The 23,753-nt window shown below is 43.8% G+C and overlaps 1 protein-coding gene across 9 annotated transcripts in view; it reads right to left on the bottom strand.

Moving 5' to 3' along the window:
• ZNF236 (zinc finger protein 236) overlaps window positions 1-23,753 on the bottom strand; it is a 101,289-nt gene that overhangs the window by 37,240 nt on the left and 40,296 nt on the right. For all 9 annotated transcript variants that reach the window (XM_027118785.1, XM_027118784.1, XM_027118786.1 and 6 more), the window contains 5 exons: window positions 14,212-14,484; window positions 12,717-12,920; window positions 4,576-4,717; window positions 3,672-3,932; window positions 417-661 (listed from right to left, as the gene is read on the bottom strand). In XM_027118785.1, coding sequence (XP_026974586.1) covers window positions 417-661; window positions 3,672-3,932; window positions 4,576-4,717; window positions 12,717-12,920; window positions 14,212-14,484 — 1,125 coding nt within the window. The remainder of the gene's footprint in view (window positions 1-416; window positions 662-3,671; window positions 3,933-4,575; window positions 4,718-12,716; window positions 12,921-14,211; window positions 14,485-23,753) is intronic.

Below are 23,753 nucleotides of genomic sequence, written 5' to 3'. Positions count from 1 at the left end.
CCCCCCCCCCCCCCCCCCCCCCCCCGCGGTGAGCCGCCATCTTTCTGCAGCGAGACCTCCCCGCAGGAGGCAGCGCGCTGGCCGAGGGGCCTCAGCTCCCGCAGCCAGCGGCACCCAGTCCACGGCCTCACGCTGGGAAGTCCGGGAGCCATGCACCAGGACACGCGTGATCACGCAGATGGGCACTCAGTGGAAACCAAAGACTCTCTCGCGGTAGGCTCAGGGGTGAAAGTGGGTGACAAGCAGCACGTATCGGAAGGTCCCATTTCTACGATTCTAAATGCACCGCAGACTCTCTCACGCTCAGACACACGGCACAAACTGCGCTTTAAAAGGTCAGGGACGAGAGGGCCAGTGGGGACTGGAGTACAAAGGGCTGCAAAACTCCTGAGAGTTAAAAGCCCTGAACCGCTCACCTTCATCTGCTTCCAAAGGCTGCCCCGCCATCTGCTGGCCGAGCCCCGTCTCCACGCCGGCGGGCGGCCCCAGGTCCAGCACGGCCCCGGGGTTGTCGGCCACGGCCTCAGCGGTCGGCTGCAGTGCGGCGTTCTCAATCTCCACCTGCACCTGGGTGGGCACGTGCATGCCCTGCTGGTCCACAGCGCCGTCATCTATCGGGCAGGCCTGCTGGTGCTGCCGGAGCTGCTGGGCAAGCTCAAATCTTCAAAAAATGGACAACAGTCCGCAGCGTCAGCTGCTGTCAAACACCGCGGGCACGCGAGGTGTGATTTATTCAGTGACAGTTTTCATTTTAAACTGTTTCACTTTGAAGTCGCGGCGGCAATCCAGTTGAGAGTTAAACACTACAAATAATCTGAAAGAAAACCCCCGTGCCCTCATCTCTAAGTGCTTTCACAGACCATAGGGGCCGGAAGGCAACAAGGATTTTTCAAAATCTGAACGATACAAAAGATCCCATGTTTCAAAGCTAAACTCTCCCAATTCAAATTCTGTGATGAGCTGAGGTGTTCAAAACAAGAACTGCATGAGATGAGGCAGCGTCTTGACAGACTGCTTTCAGTGTTACACACACACGTGGGAGAGACGGGACCATCGTGCAACCTGCCAGGCCGTGTGCGGCTCACTGACCAGTGGGCCACAGGCGGCAGAACCTGGACCACGAGGCATGTGGCTGCGATGGTTTTCTGCAAAATCATTATTCCTGTTAATATTACTTTTATGTGTACAAAGCATACCTGGCATATTATCATCAAGGCCAACAATTTCTCTTTCAAAGAGAAAAATGAACAATGAATTCAGTGAATGAACAAAAACACTGGGGAAAAAACAAACAAAAACCCAGGTCAAACAATGATCTGATTAACAGGCTGTACAGTATCTCAGCCATGAAGGGGCTACTCCAGTCAGACTCACACAAGCTCTACCGGACGCTGGATGCCAGAATCACGTGAATCTGCTGATTCAGAATTCCATTCTGAGTTCCAAACAAAGTCTTTCCTCTTCATTTTCTGATATCAAAAACAGTCACTTGGGCTTCCCTGGGGGCGCAGTGGTTGAGAGTCCGCCTGCCGATGCAGGGGACACGGGTTCGTGCCCCGGTCCGGGAAGATCCCACATGCCGCGGACCGGCTGGGCCCGTGAGCCATGGCCGCTGAGCCTGCGCGTCCGGAGCCTCTGCTCCGCAACGGGAGAGGCCACAGCAGTGAGAGGCCCGCGTACCGCAAAAAAAAAAAAAAAGTCACTTCTCGACTACTTTTACTGAGGGGGGGGAACAAAAATGTACTGAAAAGCAGCAAAGGAAAGAACACGCACTGTCACACCTCCACCACAGGGTGACTGTACAGCGGTGCCGTGGGTTCACGGGGTCCTCTCCACCACCCTGAAGGAGAGGAACTGTGCCCTCTGTTGTGACTGGTGGAGCCTTGTTTTCTGTTTGTTTGCCTGGGTGTTTTCACAACTCTTACTACAGCGACTTTTTATTTTTAATGTAAGTGTATATGGCATTTTAGGAATTCCCAAGACTTCAAACAAAGGGATCAAACGACTGGAGCTGCTGCCTGCTCGCAGGCAGGTTCACAGTACACGCCATCTATAAGATAAACCCCCAACTCTGCAATGACAGACCTACCCGTCCTTACGCTGCCACCTGAAAGTCACGCACACTCTCCCCTGGCGTAAGCATGGCACGTGTCCCTCAGCGGAACCCTGGACAAGCAGTGGCCAAAGCAACACTCCACGGACAGAAATGACCCGGCTAAGAACAGCTGACCCTCTTCCCAGAAATTACAGCACTGGCCTCTGAGCCTGTAAACTGAACTCCCAACACCACCACAAAAGCACACTGTGAAGGCCGGGCGTCTTGCAGAGAGGCGTCATTCACCATGCTCTGCGCAAGCTGTGACCGCGCCCCATTTCTCTTGGCAGGGGGGCAGCAGTGCACGCTCTGAGCGTCTCCGCCCCCATGAACTCCCCAGCCCCTGAATGCGTGTGAAGCACAGAGCTTCCTCCATAAAATGCAGCCAAGTATAACTGGACATATAATTGGCAAGAGTCCCCTAACTGACACCACCAATCTCACATTCCCTAGATGGTCTCGAGAAGCACTTGAACTCCTCGGCTACGCGATCAGCCGTACCAAAGTCGAGGAGAGTCAATTCTGTCAAGTGTGCTTCGGCAGCCAGAGGGATGAAACCAGAACACCATTTCTCCGAGTTACCTTATTCTATCAGTTGGGAGTTCTGTTTGGTAGGTAATACCTGGACAGAGACATCCGGGTTAAAATATGGCTCAAAGGTAAACATTCTAGGGCAGAAGGCTAATATTCTTTCCTGGTAAGCCTGGTAACTCTTGTTCTCAAAGTCTCCTAGGAGGTGGTCGTGGTCATCTTGTCCATGCTTTCCGTTACAATACAGAATTCTGTGGCTTCACAGAAGCACCACTGAATAAGCTCCAGACACAGTGAGAAATGCATCTCTGTAAGGGCTCGTTGGGTCCCCTCCATTTACAGATGAGGCAGCCCTCTAAGCAAGCAAAAATCTAAGTTAGGGCTTCCCTGGTGGCGCAGTGGTTGAGAGTCTGCCTGCCGATGCAGGGGACATGGGTTCGTGCCCCGGTCCGGGAAGATCCCACATGCCGCGGAGCGGCTGGGCCCGTGAGCCATGGCCGCTGAGCCTGCGCGTCCGGAGCCTGTGCTCCGCAGCGGGAGGGGCCACAACAGTGAGAGGCCCGCGTACCGCAAAAAAAAAAAAAAATCTAAGTTAGCTTTAATGATGGATTTATGTGTTAGCTAAAACATATTTTTTTTCTGTCAACAACCTACAATAATTACCATTCAGATAACACTAATGATATGCCTAGAGGGCCCAGAGTTGACCAAGATTTTCTTTTTTGAAACCTTCATTACCTCATTATAGTAGACACTGTCTATCTAGCATTTTATCTACTACTGATTATTAGTTTTAAGAGAGTTTAGAAAGCATTTAGGCCAACACTGACTACTTCAACACTACATTAAAAATAAAAATGATGTGCTTCAGTCTATGGTTCTCAATAGGTCATTAAACATTGATACAGAAGTTTCTTTAGCTCATACACCTCCTGCTAGAAGTAATAATAAAGGGAACAAAGACAACTATTTCTTCAAAACGCTCCCCACCATCATCTGGGAATTGTAAGGACTGTTAAAAAGTGACCATCAGAATTATACCTACCTATGGGTTTTCATGTGCTTTTTGCAATTTAGTGAGGTCTTAAATGTTTTCTGGCAATAGGGACACATATAGGGACGAAGGTCGTTATGGATGCCCATATGTCGCCGTAAGCTACCACCAGTAGTGAAAGCTCCATTACATATCAGACACTTGAAAGATTTAAGTCCAGTGTGCGTTCGGACGTGTGCTTTGAGCACTCCTGCAGAAACAAAGCCTCTTCCACACTGAGAACATTTAAAAGGCTTTTCACCTGTATGTGATCTAAAAAGAATAAAAATGGTAATGAATAAAGCGTCTTACGCTTTCACGCTGCTTTCTAATTTAGAACGCACTCTAGTAATTATCTCACTTGGCCACCCCTTTTCTGAGCTCAGCAGCAGAGAGACTCAGCTCTCACGTCCCCACAACGGGACCTGAGATTCAGCACTCAGGTGGCTCATCTGAAGTCCGGGGCTCGCATACAACCGACACAAAACCAGACCCCACATCCTCTTCTACGTTCTGTCCTCTTCTCATGACCCCTCACTGTCTCTTGTGATCAGGTTTCTATCAATACTTCCTCTTCACTGTTGCTAGCACCAGGAATTAACCTGATGAATACACCCGAGAAACTGTGAAAGAGCATGATCCTCATGAAACAAACCAAATATTTCTCTGACATGTCCCAGAGATTGCAAATACTGAAATATAATAGGAGTGAAATATAATAGGCGGTTTGTGGGTAAAACATTTTGGTCAAGACACTGAAGAATGAAAATATCAATTATCAGTAAATACTTTGGGGTCAAAAGTGACATTTTAAATAACAAAAGCTAACACTACCATTCTTAGTATTTCCACAAGTCACCAGATCACTGAATCACTGTAACTATAAATTTCCATCTCTGAATCTACATTACCTTACCTGATGTGTTGTTTAAGATGGCAAGATTTTTTATAGGCACGATGACAGTAAAAACACTTGTACGGTCTATCTGCTTCATTTACAAAATTATTATTAAAATAACTTTGAAAAAGCTGGTTTCTTGGAATGGGCTGGATAAGACCTACAAACCAAAAGAAAATCAAGAATAATTCACTGTCAGTGCTACTAAGAAATGTCAAAAGGCACCTGCTTTACCCAGAAGATAAACATCCCGAGGAGCCAGATTCCAGTGTCGCGACTAATCGCTACGTTAACTGTGTTAGGGACTCGCTATTTAAAGCACACCTATCAGGAAACACTTAAGAGAGTTAATATGAGATAGATATTCTTTTCGACATAAGGAACATTTATATTGTCACAATTACTTCTCCTTGTTCTAGAGCCAATTTTTCATAGATTTCTACATTTAACTTTCTATATGAGCATCTGTTGGCATGCAATTTATATAAGTACATCAACATGCAGGTTAATCAGAGTTTTTAAGTCCCTTATTTGTTCAGTATGAAGACTGTACCCTAGGTACTATAACAAACTCAGACAGAAATGATTCCAACATGACCTTTTGTTCTAAGAAAGTCAGGGTTTTCATAGAAATTTTATTAAAAGAAAATCTGTAAACAGCAAAATTACAACCTTAAATATTTCAGGTTTACATACTTTCAGTGAATAAAGAATGCCCTTAGGTTGACCGTGTAATAAGTATGTCTTGATCAAGCAACTGAATTATTTATGAAATTCAGAACAAACATACACCTGAACCCTCTGAATCACTTAATGTTTACCTGGAACGAGAGGAAGACGTACACTGTCAGTTCTACCTGGGCTGTTTGCTCCTCCTCTCTCCCAGACAGTGCAGCTATCAGCCAAGACTCTGGACTGGCCACACTCCCTGCTCCCTCAGCTGTGCCACTCACTTCCATGCGATGATTACCAACAGGCACCTCCTAACACACTGCTGTCCAGACTGTCCCTAACGGTGCGGGTTACAGCTCAATCCTGTCCCCTAAAACCTGCTTGTTCCTCCCAGCTCTCCTAGTTGTACGTAAGGAACCCCATCTGCCTAGTCATGCGGGGGCCGGGGATTCCAGACTTCTGGAGCTGCTCGTCAAGTTTGCCATTTGCCAGTCCTGGAGATCCCACTTTTCCAGTGTTCTTAAACTTGTTTCCTCGTTTCTATTTCCACTGCTATTTCTATTTCGCTTCGCTCGCGTGTGAGACTTAACTGAATGGACCCGCACTTCCTGATGCTGCATGAGAGCTCATTTACTTTTCAAAGAGAATTCAGAACCTCCCTCGTGGGACTTCCCTGGTGGTCCAGTGGTTAAGACTCTGCCCTCCCAAGGCAGGGGGCACAGGTTTGATCCCGGTTAGGGAGTTAAGATCCCACATGCTGTGTGACACGGCCAAAAAATAAAAAAATTAAAAAAAATAACAGAACCTCCCTTGTGACTGATGTGTGTACAACCCACAGGGCACACACTCGAAGAGCTGCCAAACCTTCTCCCATTTCACAGGGATTCAGGACTGGGGAGACGCATGGGGACCACACAAAGCCCTGTCCTCCTGGCAGCTCCAGCATCGCTCTACCCTTCACGGCATCGCCCTGCTTTTTCCCAACGACTCCTCTCTCGCGCTCAAGAAGAGAAAACTTCAGTCCCTCAGTCCACCCCACCACCTTCCCCAGGACACATGCGCTAAGTCTGCTGCAGACAGGCTGACACGCCTGGCGCTCAGAGGCAAGATGGCCGTCCAAGGGCCGATTCCCAAACCCAGACGCACGTTCACTCTTCTGCGTGGCTCTGTGTCAGACACGCACCTAGACCAGCCTCCTGAATGTTCTGCTCTGCCTTCTCGTGTCACCAGCAGAAGAATGTCCCTGGCACAGCGCGCCGGGACCCGAACAGCAATTTGCTCAACCACCTCCCGTGGTCTGCCACCGAGAACGGGGCCACCGCGACCACCAGGCCCGGCCTCCTGGCCCCGGTCCCCACCTCTCTCCACACCCACCGCCGGCTTCTCCCCAGGCAGCTCCGTGCTGCGATTCTTAGCGAGCCTCACTGTCCCACCTCCACACGTTGACTCACTTCTGTCCCAGCACTTGTCACTGCTGGTTCTGTTTTCTCTTTCCCCACTCCCTGGGCTACAGCTTCTGGAGCCTGGGGCCTGCCCCATGGTCATAGATGTAGCCCTGAGCCAAAGAGCACTGGCCAGGTAGGACACGTAGATACGATCGAATATACTAATGATCCTGTTCTCAGTGTTTACAAAATCAGAGAAGGAAAGGAAGGAAAGAAGCACGCACAAATTCCAACCAAGGTCGTTGATTCCCGGTCTGACACTCAACCTTTACTGGACACCTACTTTCAGGGAATCATGTTAGATTCTATGAAGAGAACAGAAAACTGAAGTGAGTATTTTCCAAACTGGCAGCCAAAAAGGGTGGCTCCTCTGGTCACTGCGAAGCTTGTGAAACTGTGAACCTCAAATGCTCTGCAAGGAAGGTCCACAGGCAACACATAATAGCAGCTGTTACGCACAGTTCCCCAGTATCTTATGCAAACAGGTTCAGTAACTATTAGCATAAAGTACCACTTAATTAAAACTGTAGCTCCAAGTAATATCTGATAAGCCATTTTCTTGTTCATTGCTGAACTTAACGGAATGAGTGATTTCTAAGAAAAACACCAATAAAAAAATTTAAAACTCTCCTCCCACAATTAAATTGGGCTGTACAAACGTGAGACATTAATTTTATAGACTTCATCAGACAAGATATACATTAAAAAGCAACACAGGAAAGTGAAATAATTTTAAGCAATTAGTTATATAAATTGTATAAATTCGTGAAAGTACGTAAAGTAAATGAAATTCACAAGGTAATTTTTAAAAAGTAAAAAGCCCTCCTATAGTCATCTTGTATCTGTTTCATAGGGAAAAAAATAAGATATTCACGAATAAGGAAACAAAGTATTGCTTTTGCCATTTCCCACATCAAAAAAAAAAAAGCCGTACTGGGTGCTGGGGGCAGGGCTGTGCAGGGGTTCACTGCCTCCCAGTCAGACCTGAGGTCAGTCAGCAAAGCGGGGTTCCGGGTGAGCACCTCCCTAGCCTGCAGTGCAGACACAAGCTCATCAGACGGCAGAGCCGGGCTGCACCCCTAAGGCTCCAGGCTGCACCCGATTCAGCACCTTCAGAGAGCTCGCCACCCGTCTGCCGCGGCAGGCCCTGACTTCCAGCCTGCACGGAAGCAGCCTGACGCCAGAACCTACCGGGAGACTCCAGACGGGCTGTCTGCGCCAGGCCTTGAAGCTGTGAGCCCTGTAAGGCCCACAGACCATCCTCCTCTCCAAGTCACCCCCATTCTGGTGCAGGGTCCCCCCTCCAGCCCCACTGTTCTCCCAGCTCTTTCTCCTGTGGCTTCTGGAACCTACGTTCCACAGCAAACAAGTTCTCCATCATAAACAGGTCCCATAAACAGAATGTTCAGTTACTCCTTTCTTTTCCGAAACAGCAGGTCTGTGGTCAAGCGGCTGGCCTGGACGCTCCGGCTCCTAAGGCCCCCTCCGAGCCTGAGGAGCTCGAGCCTCCTGTCCCGGCCCAGCTCCGCCTCCCAGCCTGCCTTCGCTTCCTCCCCAGTCCCACCTGCCCTCCACGAACCGAATCCCTTTACCCAGTCCCTTGCCAATACGCTCTTGTGCAAGTCCTCTGGCCCTTTCTCAAATAATTCACCAGATCGTAAAAAGAAAAACAAAAGAATGTGCCCAGTAACACCCCTCAGAGACAACCACAGTGAACGGTTTAGTAGCCACTCTAACAGAAGAGTTTGTAATGTGAAAACATAAGTGGGATCAACCATACACACTGTTCTGGAACTACCTGTCCATACTTCATACATATACTTAACTCTCCAAGTCATTACATATGACATCATCCCCATCACCCTTTGGATGCTGGCAAGGAATTCCACCGTACCAGTGTACCCAGTTCCCTTAATGCACTTCTGGCGGACATCCTGCCTGTTTCTAACTGTACACTACTGCAGGGCTGCAATAAACAATCCAGTATATACAACTGTTACCTTAGTGTCTCCCCGCTAGACACACAATTATAGTCTCTGGGCAGCATCCAGGTATATTTATTTTTAAACAGAACCCCAGATGATTCTGACATCTTTGGGGGGGAGGGGAGGAGTCCCACCTTGAGCTCCTCAGAAAGTGAAATAACAGGCTTCATTTTTCTGATGCTTTATTTTTCACGTCTAATAATTTTACAAAGTTCTGTTAAAAAGCTAAGCTAGGGCTTCCCTGGTGGCACAGTGGTTGAGAGTCCGCCTGCCGATGCAGGGCACACGGGTTCGTGCCCTGGTCTGGGAAAATCCCACATGCCGCGGAGTGGCTGGGCCCGTGAGCCATGGCTGCTTAGCCTGTGCGTCCAGAGCCTGTGCTCCGCAACGGGAGAGGCCACAACAGTGAGAGGCCCGCGTACCGCAAAAAAAAAAAAGCAAGATAAATGCACTAATATCAATATGATTAAAACATGGAAGATCAATCACTACAGCGCTGAGGTTTAAAATAATAGATAACCAGGGACTTCCCTGGTGGTGCAGTGGTCAAGGCTCTGCACTCCCAACGCAGTGGGCCCAGGCTTCGATCCCTGGTCAGGGAACTAGATCCTGCATGTCGCAACTAAGAGATTGCATGCCGCAACTAAGGAGCTGGCGAGCTGCAACTAAGGAGTCCATGAGCCACAGCTAAGGAGCCCGCCCGCTGCAACTAAGACCCTGTGCGACCAAATAAGTAAATAATTAACTAATTAATTAATTAATTAAAAACAAAACAAAGCCCCACTTTTAATTTAAAATAAATAAATTTAAAAAATAATAGATAACCAAAGCCTGGCTCACTTCGAAGAAAATATTTTTCAAACATCTATGCTCCACAAAAATGGTGGGAGCATACACCATTACACAAACTCACACATACGCACAGTCATATATAGAAAACACAGTGATTTCTTTAAAAAAAAATAGATATGTCGTATACACATATGATTTGAAAATCCAGAAGCAGCTACAGATCAAAATATTACGATCACCCTGACTCCAATACTTCCCCAGTCTGCACACTGTTTTATTTAAACTTAGTTCTTGAATTTAGAAGAGAAAGCATTTAGAGTACAGTACACCGCATGTCTAGTGAAAACAGCCCCAAGTGCAATGAACTACACGGTATCTGTGTTCAGTAAAGACTAGTGGTGCTCGATGCCAAGATCCAGTGGCCATCTGGGCCCCTGGCGGCTCCTCCACACTCCTGCGCCGGGGGCGCAAGGCTGACGGGTGTGGGAGGAAGTGAGCTTTACTGACCACACCCTGATCCAGAAGTCTGAAGACCCAGGTTCTAGTTCTACCATGAGCTCTAGTTGTAGAACCTAAAAGCAATGTTAGAACCCTCTCTAGGGCCCACATTTTACATCTGTGAAAATGAAGAGTGAGGAATGTAGGCAAGTTTGGGAAAGACTATTTTTAAGTTCCCATGCAGCTCTGGAAGTTTTTAGAATTACACAACTATATGGAACTGTTCTATCCAACAATGCTCCCTTAATATGCAGAGATTAAGTTACTTACTGGAGTATTTTTTTGTGCATTCTAATACTTTCCTAAGCGACAGTAATTAGTGTAAAAGGTATTGAGCTTCAAGTAACTAGACTGGACTGGAACATCTCATCTCCCAGTTAAGTCAAATAACTGTAACTAATCTATGCTAAACCCTCTCTGGCATGTTTTTATCAAGATCTGTCCCCCAAACATAATTACAGTCACACTTTTTCTACATACGCCCCAAGGAGCTCAGATTCTGAGAGAAGAGACAGACACAAATACAAATAATGACGAAGTGTAAAATAAGTATTTAAATATTTTACAATGTGAAGCCAGCTCTATGAATCACTTCCCCCATGTGTCCCACTCAGCCTAGAACAAAGGAGAATTCTGCTTCCACTAATTTCGTCTAAGATACAGGTGTCTGTGAAGCTAAAAGCACAATGTTCTCCATTTTAACCTCGGAAAGTCTGGAGAATCAGGGCTCCAGTTCAACTCAACTAAGGATTTGTAAACTTAACGGCAAGAAACCCACAGGTGTGTAACCTGAGTCATGGCAACCTGAAAAAACTGGTAATTTGAGGGTTGCCCTCAAGCATGAAGGATAATTCTAGGGCTGCTAAGTACGTTTTTAGTCTGTCCTAACTTTTAGAGATCTTTTTGCATTTCAAGAATAACACAGATCACTGGGAACCTAGAGACCACAGCGAGGTTAAATGCACGTTGGGGGCTGGCCTGCTGCTTTGTTTTGTGAGCTGCTACAACCGCACAAGGACGCCAGAGTGTTCCAACCGACCGTGGGAGCTCCGATCAGCGTCTAAACAGTTGAACACCCTGAGAATTACAGTTCCTAGGAAGCTTAGCAGAAATCATACGTGAAATCATTGCAGGCTGGTATTTGGGGAGTGTGCTCTTAAACTTGTCGTCTCTTGGGGGTTTTCCATTTCTTCTAGAGTCAGTTCTGATAAGCACGTTATTCTAGAAAAAATCCACTTCATCTAAATTTTCAAGTGTATTAGCAAAATGTTGTAGAGTATCTGCAAACAACTTTTATCTCATCTGTATCTGTGCTTACAGCTTGACTCTCATTCCTAATATTACAGATATTTTCTTGGTCTTTCGTTTACTAGAGACGTGTCAAGCTATCTATTCTACTGTTAACTTTTTAAAAATTGTAAAATTATGTTCACTAGAATTTTGTCTTCTATCTTAAATTATTGTACTTATTAATTACTTTTTGCTACTTGCTTTTTTATTTTTCTACTTTTTTGAGTTATATATTTTATTTATTTTTGTTCTTATTTTTTAGTAAGGAATACTTCTTAAAAGCTGTTATCAGTCTTTTCTGATAACAGCTTTGGTCCATCCCACTGTTTATAAAAACGTTCCCATTTCTAGGATGTAATTGCAGTTTTGAGTCTTACTTTTCCATAGAATGAAACTTTAGATAGCTACTTTCTATTAATTTATGTTTTCAGTGAACTGTAATCAAAGACTGTATCCTTCACAGTACCTATTTCTGAAAACCTGAAACTTCTCTATACCCTAGAATGTGATCAACTTCTATTTCATGCATATTTAAAAGAGTGTGTACTTTGGAGTAGAAGGCTTTAAAGCCATTCAATCACCCTTTTGATATGTGCGCTTCAAATCCTCCTCAGTCTCACTGTGTTTACACCAATCTAATTGAGGGTCTCTCACTCTGGTTCAGAATTTGAATATCTCTCCTTTCTTCTGTTTTTGGTTTATATATTTTGATGCTATGCTCCTAGATACATAAGGGCTCGTGACTATAGATCACCTTATTAGTGGACTATAGCTGACATTAGTCTACAGTATCTCTCTTTTTTTTACCATTTAAGCTTTATTTATATTAAATTATGTTTTACTTGATATTAATTTTGTTCACAGACTAGCTTATCTCACCTAAGACGATGAAATACAGGAGAACTGCATAAACATGTAAATTCTTGCACAAAACTTAATGAGTTTCCTTTAATCTTGTTTTAGGACCTACAAAAATCATTTCTCTGAAGATTCTCATGAACAGTGTTTTCTTTTTAGTTAGCTAACAAAATCATAATTTACCTTGATCATAACAACACCAAGCCTAAAAAGAACTTAAAAGCTGGCAGATTTACCTTTTAATCCAAAGGTTAAAGCAGCCCAGATAATGATCTGTTACACAGACTGTGGGGCTTCTAAGATGTAAATGACACAGCATACTGTGTGCCCCACTCAGGACACCCATCCACCCCACAGGTCCACTGAGGTACAGTCTTCCTTGGTGAGGACTCACATATGAACATCTTCACTTACACAGCACTTCCCTCTTACCGAGAACATAACCTGAGCAGCAGTTGAGCCAGAACTAGGATCTTAATTTAATTGTGAAACTTCCTGGCCCATAAAGCAAAACAATCCTTAACAACAACTCCACCGGCACCACACATACAACTATCTAACTACGCAGACCATAATGTTCATACACCCTTTGCAAAGTACCAAGGGAGGACAATCTTACCTACGTCTGTTATGAGGATCGGCTCCTGCAAAGGAATATCGGGGACCGGAACGTTCGCCTTGCCAACACGAACTTTTGCAGGTTTACGCTGGTGCCTCATCTTTCTTAACTCCGTGTGTTTAAAGTGAGAAGCAATGTGAGTCTTCCTGTGGCCTGAGGTTCGAAATTTCTTGTCACAGTGAGGACAAGCAAAAGGTCTGACTCCTGATAAAAAATAAAATAGACTGTAGAATTATTCCAAAGAGATACATCTCAGTTAACGCCAACATAAAATTCTAGTATTTTAATACTGATCTGAATTCTCAATTTGTTGTTTCATGCCATATGTTTATAATTTCATGGACATTATAAATTAACAGGTATTCTCGTTTGCATACAGTGCACGTTACAGATGTTAAGGCATGTAATAAGAGCATTTTAAGTAAAAAAAAAAAAAAAGGGCATTTACTATTTTCAGGAGAAAGCCTAAAATTGTAAAATGGATGTTCAAACAACTAGTAGTCCTTAAGACACTAACGTGAGTAAGGCTGCTCTCCTCTCTCAAATCATCCTCTCTGTAACTGGAATAACAACGGGGCCCCAGGTTTGCTGCTGGGATTCTACACACTTGTGTTTGAAGAGCACTTAGCAGTGCCCAGCATTGGGTAAACGAGCAGTAAATGGTGGCTGTTTGTAAATAACAACGTCACTGCTGCTGCTGATGACAGTGATAACATCCTTTTAACAATCCTCTGCTATGACTTCCCTTTTCTGAAGGAAACTTCCTTTTCTTACAATTTTATTGGCAAATGAAAATGCAGATTCCAAAGAAAGGCATATATCAAAACAGTCTCATTTCAGCTTTTTCAAATACCCATCCACATGCTCAGCTCAGCCCAGGAACCTCAAAGGGTTAGGAGAAGTTACTGCTAATGCGTACAGCGTTTCTTTTGGGGGTGATAAAAATGTTAGAAAATTAGATAGTGGCATGGGTTGCACAATTCTGAAATGCATACTTTAAAAGAGTGAATTTTTATGATTTGTGAATTATATCTCAATAAAACTGCTATGAACAGAACTGGAGCCTGAACATGGAAGTTCTCGTGCCCTAATACTGATGACAAAATATCCGACAGGCAGAGTGGGTATTGATATTAAGGTCCCAGCCTGAAGGGCGCCAGCTGAAACCCAGAGGCCCCACGGGGGCGATGCCGGCCTCCTCCTCGGGAAGGCCCTCCTGGGCTGCATCTGAATCCCGTCACCCACAGCGGTCTCCCCTCCTCACTCCCTGCACTCCTGCCCTCACTCGTAAGTGGTACAGTTTAACGCTCCCTCTTCGGGCCATCGGCTCCATGAGGACCAAGGTCACGTGGACTTTGTTCAACAGCGTGTGCCGTGTGCCCAGCCCGCAGAAGGTCACGGTCACACTCGCTGAAATAAAGAGCAACGGGCGCTCCACACGCCCAGCCACCAGCGCAGACCCCGCCGGGAACCACCTGCGGCGGCAGGCCCGTACCTGTGTGCAGGCGAACGTGCACCTTGAGGCTCCCCGAGGTGGAGAAGCTCTTCATGCAGCACTGGCACTTGAACGCCTTGACGCCCGAGTGCGTTTTGACGTGGGCTGTCAGCGTGCTCTTCACGGCGAAAGCCCGGAAGCACTGCGGGCACTTGAAGGGCTTCTCATGGGTGTGGATGCGGATGTGGCGCACCAGGTCGCTGGGCTTGCGGAACTCCTTGGTGCAGTAGGGACACACGTGCCATCGCACACCGTTCTCCTCGCGGATCGACCCTGGAGGAAGATTACAACGAGAAGCGTCCAGCTTGGCCTCGGAACCGCGTCTCCCCAATTACTCGTGTCCTTCCAGGCTTAGACTTAGACAGCACGTCATGCCTGTACAAAGCTGTGGGCCTTTTGCCACCGCAGAGGGCATATGATCAACGGTGGAAAAGCTGAAATTTCCATAACAACTGAAATGACTGATGACTATGACTGAATCTTGCAGAAAATCCTAACAGTCCCATATGAACACAAATCATAGCCTAAGAGAGGTAAGAACGCTAACTAGACAGGTACTAGGATATAAATCAAGAATCAGCAGGGCAGACTTAGTCTGCTATAAGTGTAAGTAACAGTAGGTGTGATCAAATGACTCCAAAATTAACTCAAAGAACATGAAAAGAAGGAATGAACTTACAATAAGTATCGTCTGAGCTGATCTGTTATCACTAATAAAAAATGCAAATAAAAATGAGGAAATGGTAAATTCTTATGCCACAGAAAGGAACTGATAAATAGTTAAAGAAATAACATATTTGATCATGAATGAGTTCATGATTTATGATCAAATATAGAAGATTCTTTTGCAACGCTAAATATTGCATTTGGCCAAAAAGTGCCTTTGGTTTTTAAGTAAAAATAAAAGATGCATTTTTCATTTTCACCAAGAACTTTACTGAACAATGTATTCACCCTTTTGTTCCACTACCTTCTGCCATTTCATAATTCCATCTTCCCAAAACTTCTTATCTTTTTGAGCAAAGAACTGTTGCAGGTGCCTTTTACAATCTTCCAGGGAATTAAACTGTTTTCCATTAAGAGAATTTTGTAAAGACCAAAATAAATGGAAACCTGAAGGTGCAATGTCTGGTGAATATGGCGGATGAATCAGAACTTCCCAGCCAAGCTGTGACAGTTTTTGCCTGGTCATCAAATGAATATGCGGTCTTGTGTTATCCTGATGGAAGACTATGCGTTCTCTGTTGACTAGTCCTGGACGCTTTTCATCGAGTGCTGCTTTCAGTTGGTCTAAATGGGAGAGTACTTGTTGGAACTGTTTGGTTTTCCAGAAGGAGCTCATGATAGAGGCCTCCCTTCCAATCCCACCATATACACAACATCACCTTTTTTGGATGAAGACCTGCCTTTGGTGTGGTCAGTGGTGGTTCATTTCACTTGCCCCGTGATCTCTTCCGTTCCACATTATTGTACAGTATCCACTTGCCATCGCCCGTCACAGTTTATTTTAAAAACGGAAGGTTTTCTCTTCATTACGTTTAAGTAGAGAATCGCATGTGGAAATGCGGTCAAGGTTTTTTTCGCTTCACTCATGTAGAACCCAAACATCAAAGCGATGAACACAGCCAAGCTGGTGCAGATGATTTTCAGCACCTGATCTGGATACCTGGAGTGTGTCGGCCGTCTCCCGCATGGCATAGCGTTGACTGCTCTCAATTAATGTCTCGATTTGATCACTATCAACTTCAAGTAGTCTACCCGACCACGGCGCATCGTCCAGCGAGAAATCTCCAGCACGAACCTTCACAGGCCACGAACCTTCACAGACCACTTTTGACACGTTCGATCAGCCACAGCACCTTCTCCATACACTGCACACATCTTTTCTTGTGTTTCGGTTGCGTTTTTACCTTTCTTGAAATAATAAAGCGTAATATGCTGAAAATGTTGCTTTTTTTCTTCTCTTCAATATTAAAATGGCTACACAAAAACTCACCAGTTAAGTCTTTTTTTAAATGCACGCTGATAGGACAGCTGTCACATACAATCTAACAAAATTGCTTCGAATGAGTTAAAGACAACTAAGTGCTACTAGACCCATCTTACGGAAAATACCAAACAAACATTTTGGCCAACCCCATACTGTTATTCAACCTTGATCCAGGTTTGAAGCTATTCCTCTCAGAAGAAAAATCACAAGTGGAATTTATGGAAATATAATTAGTAAAATAATACCTAAATTGGCAAATTTCTAATTTGGCAGAATCAGCTTTTTAAATTTCAATTAGATGTATTCGCCAGAAATTAAACAGACACCTACAATAAGGTAAGGAATACACTTGAAATCAAAGAGATTTGGGCCCTGCTGATGAAATTCATCAGAAAATTTTCACTCTTTATTTAACTGTGTCTTTACAGACATAGTTTTATTAGGGAAAAGGAAAGCTCTTTGTTTCCTTCTCTTTGTTATCAGTCGATACAAGGAATTTTCCTTACGTGTTAGTGAATCTGTAAGGAGAGAAAATGTATTTTCCTGAATATAACACTTTTTATGGGACTAATTAACATAGAGAAAGAGGTTAGGTAAAAGAATGAAAAGTAATATTTTTCTAAAAACAAGAACAAAGAGAGGAACATACACACACCACGGCGGGTGGGGGGTAAAGAGTAGAAAACAAAGGAAATGGTTTTTAAAGTGAGAGAAAGATATTTATTTTAGGTGAAACTGCTTATACTAAGGAAGTCTAAAACTTAAGATTGCTTAAAACTAATAGGTATTAGAAGAAGTGCAATAATTACCTAAAGGTCTTATCATGACAAATCAGAAAAACAACGTACAAAGAGATAAGACAGAACCATAATATCTGTCAGTTAAAATCTGGAAATCATCTCCCCAAATCAGATTTTTTTTCCAAACAAAAATGAAAATATGTCTTTAATTACATAAGACGACATAAAACTGCCACCAGGTTCTAATTATTTCTGGGAATGAACTGGAAGAGAGATACAAACTGGCAGCTGAAGCTTCAAACCTGAAGCTGTCTCCAAATCTGGCCTGTATACGTTTTGTTTGGCCCAGGCAGTGTTAGAAAAAGAAAACTGAATCCAGATTTCTGACCCTTTGACAAACTGAGTGATCTGGAAAACCAGTTCTGCATTCCCACGTGGCAATCTTTCTTGGTGCTGGGCAATAGCTTTTCTCTTCAAACACATTAATAAATTTTGAAAGAAAAAACATGCATAATCATCTTCAAGACGAAAAGGTATTTACTAAAATGCAACGTCTAGTTTTAAGTTTTAAAAAACTGCCTAAAAACAGGAGGAGGTGAATAAAACATATCAATACAACATGTGACTTGACAGGAAAATACTAAAAGCAATCCTATTAAGGTGAGGAAAGAGTCCACTATCACACTGCCATTAATTTATCATGTTTGAGAGATACCAGCCAACATGACTAGATAAGATAAAGAAATGCACAGTAATAACTATAAAGGAAAAGGTAAAATCATTGTTTACAAATGATATGATTATACACCTAAAAAACTAAAACTCAGAAAGAGGCCCACATTTTAATACGTGAAAATCAACATCCTTCATACCTACCAACAAAATCCAGAAGAAGATTTTAAAATACTACTAAAATATGGATAAAAAAAAAATCTGAGTAAATGGAAATGCATACATACCCTATTCTTTTTTCTTAAGTTATTCTTTTTATTGAATGAAAGATTCTTTAAGTTCTATAGTGCTTTACAATTTTCAAAAGTTTCACACACATGATTTCATATAATCCCCTATTAACCCTATTCTTTGGTATAAAGACAAAAATTTATAATGGCATCCATTCTCTCTGATTAAATCACTTGTATACAAATCCCAATAGGGATTCTGTTAGAACTAGTTTCGGAAGTTTAGCGGTCACTTTTAAAGTACATATGAAAATATAAATATGTGAAAACAGTAAAAAATACACTTTAAAGAAAAGTGTAGTGAGAGAGGACTAGGTATCCTAGTTATAAAACACATGATAAAGCTAAAACCATTTGGTATCACAACACATGAATAAAAAGACAGATTACTGGAATAAAGTCCAGAAAAGACCCATACAGGTTTGAGAGTGTAATACATGATAAAGGCAGCATTGCTTTCCAGCAGGAAAAATGTGACTTATTCAATAAATGGTGTCTAGGCAGCTGGATGCCCATCTGGAAACAAAAAATAAAACTGAGTCAAAGATTTGGTTTAAAATATGAGAGTAAACAGATAGTAACTGGACATATCATGGTGATCATTTTGTAATGATGTATAAAAAAATGAAAGTATAAGTGTTAGATAAAAGAGGCACTTTTTCCATAATATCAGTGTTGAATTCTAAGTATTACATGAGTCCAAAAGTCATAAAACACTGACAAATTTGGCTACATAAAAACATTTCTCCCCCTTTTGCTATATAAAAAGAAAATACCTCTCCCTTTTAACTCAAAAGCCAAACAAATTAGAAAAGAATACATGCCACAGATACAGCTCACAAAATACTACTAGGTAAAGAGAAAACGAATGCAGCAGAGCATTTAGCACTTGGAGGATCTAGATGAAGGCAAAAGGCAATTCTCCGTATTTACTGTTCCTGCAATATTTCTAGTAAGCCTGCAATTATTTCAAAATCAGTACTTTAAAACAATCTTTACAGAATTTACCCTCTGAAAGCTCTGACACTTCCAGAAATGTACCCTACAGATATACACATATCCATGACAGCATTACTGGTACTGGCAAATACCTAAATATTATTTACCCATAAAACGGGATGCTATTCAGGCATCTTGTACAACAAGCTATCAGGTGGGAAAAAGTGAACCACAAAATAATACATGCAGTATGCCATACATCCTGCTAAAAAACAATAATATATAATAATATGCCTAAGCTTGTTTAAAAGACACAGAAGACCCCAGTGACGGCAGCTGCCTGAGGGAGGGGCGCATGGAGGACCAAGATGAGCAGGCAGGGGACTCCCTGCTTTCCACTGTACCCCATCGTGTACCTTTTGAATTGTGGGGCACGAGCAAGTTTCACCTGCTTTTAAAATAACTTAAAAACGTACGTATTCATTACGCACTTGGTATGTGTCAGGCGCTATTCAGTTCTCTTCCATTTATTCTATCCCTTTTATCTACCCCTGTTACAGATGAGGAAGCTGACATTTTAAAGGTTAACTGACTTTATTAAAGCTTCATAATGGGGGGTGCTGGGAAGATGGCGGAAGAGTAAGATGCGGCGATCACCTTCCTCCCCACAGATACACCAGAAATACATCTACACGTGGAGCAACTCCTACAGAACACCTACTGAATGCTGGCAGAAGACCTCAGACCTCCCAAAAGGCAAGAAACTCCCCACGTACCTGGGTAGGGCAAAAGAAAAAAAAGAAAAAACAGAGACAAAAGAATAGGGACGTCACGTGCGCCAGTGGGAGGGAGCCATTTCCACACACTAGGAAGCCCCTTCGCGGGCGGAGACTGCGGGAGGCGGAGGGGGGAGTTTCAGCACCGCGGCGGAGAGCACAGCAACAGGGGTGCGGAGGGCAAAGCGGGGAGATTCCCGCACAGAGGGTCGGTGCCGACCAGCACTTACCAGCCCGAGAGGCTTCTCTGCTCACCCGCTGGGGAGGGCGGGGCTGCGAGCGGAGGCTCGATCGGTCAGTCGGTCGGAGCGCAAGGAGAGGACTGGGGTTGGCGGCTTGAACACAGCCTGCAGGGGGTTAGGGGGAGGAGTCCGGGAAAAGTCTGGACCTGCCGAAGAGGCAAGAGACTTTTTCTTCCCTCTTTGTTTCCTGGTGCGCGAGGAGAGGGGATTAAGATTGCTGCTTAAAGGAGCTCCAGAGATGGGCGCGAGACGCAGCTAAAAGCGCGGACCCCAGGGACGGGCGAGAGCCGCGGCTAAAAGCGCGGACCCCAGAGACGGTTGGGAGACGCTAAGGCTGCTGCTGCCGCCACCAAGGGGCCTCTGTGCAAGCACAGGTCACTATCCACACCCCCCTTCCGGGGAGCCTGTGCAGCCCGCCACTGCCAGGGTCCCGGGATCCAGGGACAACTCCCCTGGAAGAACGCACGGCGGGCCTCACGCTGGTGCAACGTCACACCAGCCTCTGCCGCCACAGGCCCGCCCCGCACGCCGTGCCCCGCCCTCTCCCCGGGCCTGAGTGGGCCAGAGGCCCCTAATCAGCGGCTCCTTTAACCCCGCCCTGTCTGAGCGAAGAACAGACGCCCTCCAGCGCCCTACACGCAGAGGCGGGGCCAAATCCAAAGCTGAGCCCCCGGGAGCTGTGAGAACAAAGAAGAGAAAGGGAAATCTCTCCCAGCAGCCTCAGGAGCAGCGGATTAAAGCTCCACAATCAACTTGATGCACCTGCATTTGGGGAATACATGAATAGACAACAAGTCATCCCAAACTGAGGAGGTGGACTTTGAGAGCAAGATCTATGATTTTTTCCCCTTTTCCTCTTTTTCTGAGTGTGTATGTGTATGCTTCTCTGTGAGATTTTGTCTGTATAGCTTTGCTTCCACCATTTGTCCTAGGGTTCTACCCGTCCATTGTTTTATTATAAAAAATTTTTTTCTTAATAATTAATTTTAATTTTATTAACTTTATTATACTTTTCTTTCCTTCCTTCCTACCTTCCTTCCTTCCTTCCTTCCTTCCCTCCCTCCCTCCTTTAGACAATGAATCATCCCAAATTGAGGAGGTGGACTTTAAGAGCAAGATTTATGATTTTTTCCCCTTTACCTCTTTTTGTGAGGGTGCATGAGTATGCTTCTGTGTAAGATTTTGTCTGTATAGCTTTGCTTCCACCATTTGTCCTAATGTTCTATCCGTCCCTTTTTTCTAAATAATTATTTTTTAATTCAATAACTTTATTATACTTTATTTTACTGTATCTTCTTTCTTTCTGTCTTTTTTCCTTCCTTCCCTCCTTCCTTCATTCCTTCCTCCTTCCCTCCCTCCCTCCTTTCTTTCCTTCTTGCCTTCTTGCCTGCTTTTCTTCTATCTTTCTTTCTTTCTTCCTTCCTTCCCTCCCTTCTTCCTTCCTTCCTTCCTTCCTTTCTTTCTTTCTTTCTTCCTACTTCTACTAATTCTCTCTACTTTTTCTCCCTTTTATTCTGAGCCGTGTGGATGAAAGGCTCTTGGTGCTCCAGCCAGGAGTCAGGGCTCTGCCTCAGGTGGGAGAGCCAACTTCAGGACACCGGTCAACAAGAGACCTCCCAGCTCCACATAATATCAAATGGTGAAAATCTCACAGAGACCTCCATCTTAACACCAGCACCCAGCTTCACTCAACGACCAGCAAGCTACAGTGCTGGACAACCTATGCCAAACAACTAGCAAAACAGGAACACAACCCCACCCATTGGCAGAGAGGCTGCCTAAAATCATAATAAGTCCACAGACACCCAAAAACACACCACCAGACGTGGACCTGCCCACTAGAGAGACAAGATCCAGCCTCACCCACCAGAACACAGGCACTAGTCCCCTCCACCAGGAAGCCTACACAACCCACTGAACCAACCTTAGCCACTGGAGACAGACATCAAAAACAACGGGAACTACGAACCTGCAGCCTGCAAAAAGGAGACCCCAAACACAGTAAGATAAACAAAATGAGAAGACAGAAGAACACACAGCAGATGAAGGAGCAAGATAAAAACCCACCAGACCTAACAAATGAAGAGGAAATAGGCAGTCTACCTGAAAAAGAATTCAGAATGATAGTAAAGATGATCCAAAATCTTGGAAATAGAATGGACAAAATGCAAGAAACATTTAACAAGGACCTAGAAGAACTAAACATGAAACAAACAATGATGAACAACACAATAAATGAAATTAAAAATACTCTAGATGGGATCAATAGCAGAATAACTGAGGCAGAAGAACGGATAAGTGACCTGGAAGATAAAATAGTGGAAATAACTACTGCAGAGCAGAATAAAGAAAAAAGAATGAAAAGAACTGAGGACAGTTTCAGAGACCTCTGGGACAACATTAAACACACCAACATTCGAATTATAGGGGTCCCAGAAGAAGAAGAGAAAAAGAAAGGGACTGAGAAAATATTTGAAGAGATTATAGTTGAAAACTTCCCTAATATGGGAAAAAAAATAGTTAATCAAGTCCAGGAAGCACAGAGAGTCCCATACAGGATAAATCCAAGGAGAAATACACCAAGACACATATTAATCAAACTGTCAAAAATTAAATACAAAGAAAGCATATTAAAATCAGCAAGGGAAAAACAACAAATAACACACAAGGGAATCCCCATAAGGTTAACAGCTGATCTCTCAGCAGAAACTCTGCAAGCCAGAAGGGAGTGGCAGGACATACTGAAAGTGATGAAGGAGAAAAACCTGTAACCAAAATTACTCTACCCAGCAAGGATCTCATTCAGATTTGATGGAGAAATTAAAACCTTTACAGACAAGCAAAAGCTAAGAGAGTTCAGCACCACCAAACCAGCTTTACAACAAATGCTAAAGGAACTTCTCTAGACAAGAAACACAAGAGAAGGAAAAGACCTATAATAATGAACCCAAAACAATTTAGAAATTGGGAATAGGAACATACTTATCGATAATTACCTTAAATATAAATGGACTAAATGCTCCCACCAAAAGACACAGATTGGCTGAATGGATACAAAAACAAGACCCATATATATGCTGTCTACAAGAGACCCACTTCAGACCTAGAGACACATACAGACTGAAAGTGAGGGGATGGAAAAAGATATTCCATGCAAATGGAAACCAAAAGAAAGCTGGAGTAGCAATTCTCATATCAGACAAAATAGATTTTAAGATAAAGACTATTAGAAGGGACAAAGAAGGACACTACATAATGATCAAGGGATCGATCCAAGAAGAAGATATAACAATTGTAAATATTTATGCACCCAACATAGGAGCACCTCAATACATAAGGCAAAAAATAACAGCCATAAAAGGGGAAATCAACAGTAACACAATCATAGCAAGGGACTTTAACACCCCACTTTCACCAATGGACAGATCATCCAAACTGAAAATCAATAAGGAAACACAAGCTTTAAATGATACATTAAACAAGATGGACTTAGTTGATATTTATAGGACACTCCATCCAAAAACAACAGATTACACATTTTTCTCAAGTGCTCATGGAACATTCTCCACGATAGATCATATCTTGGGTCACAAATCAAGCCTTGGTAAATTTAAGAAAACTGAAATTGTATCAAGTATCTTTTCCGACCACAACGCCATGAGACTTGATATCAATTATAGGAAAAGATCTGTAAAAAATACAAACACATGGAGGCTAAACAATACACTACTTAATAACGAAGTGATCACTGAAGAAATCAAAGAGGAAATCAAAAAATACCTAGAAACAAAGGACAATGGAGGCACAACGACCCAAAACCTATGGGATGCAGCAAAAGCAGTTCTAAGAGGGAAGTTTATAGCAATACAAGCCCACCTTAAGAAGCAGGAAAC

Source organism: Aethalodelphis obliquidens, unplaced genomic scaffold, assembly GCF_003676395.1.
Source record: "Aethalodelphis obliquidens isolate GAN/ISIS:26980383/991018 unplaced genomic scaffold, ASM367639v1 scaffold19, whole genome shotgun sequence".
NCBI classification, from domain to species: Eukaryota; Metazoa; Chordata; class Mammalia; order Artiodactyla; family Delphinidae; genus Aethalodelphis; species Aethalodelphis obliquidens.
This window is presented reverse-complemented; position numbering and strand designations above follow the sequence as displayed.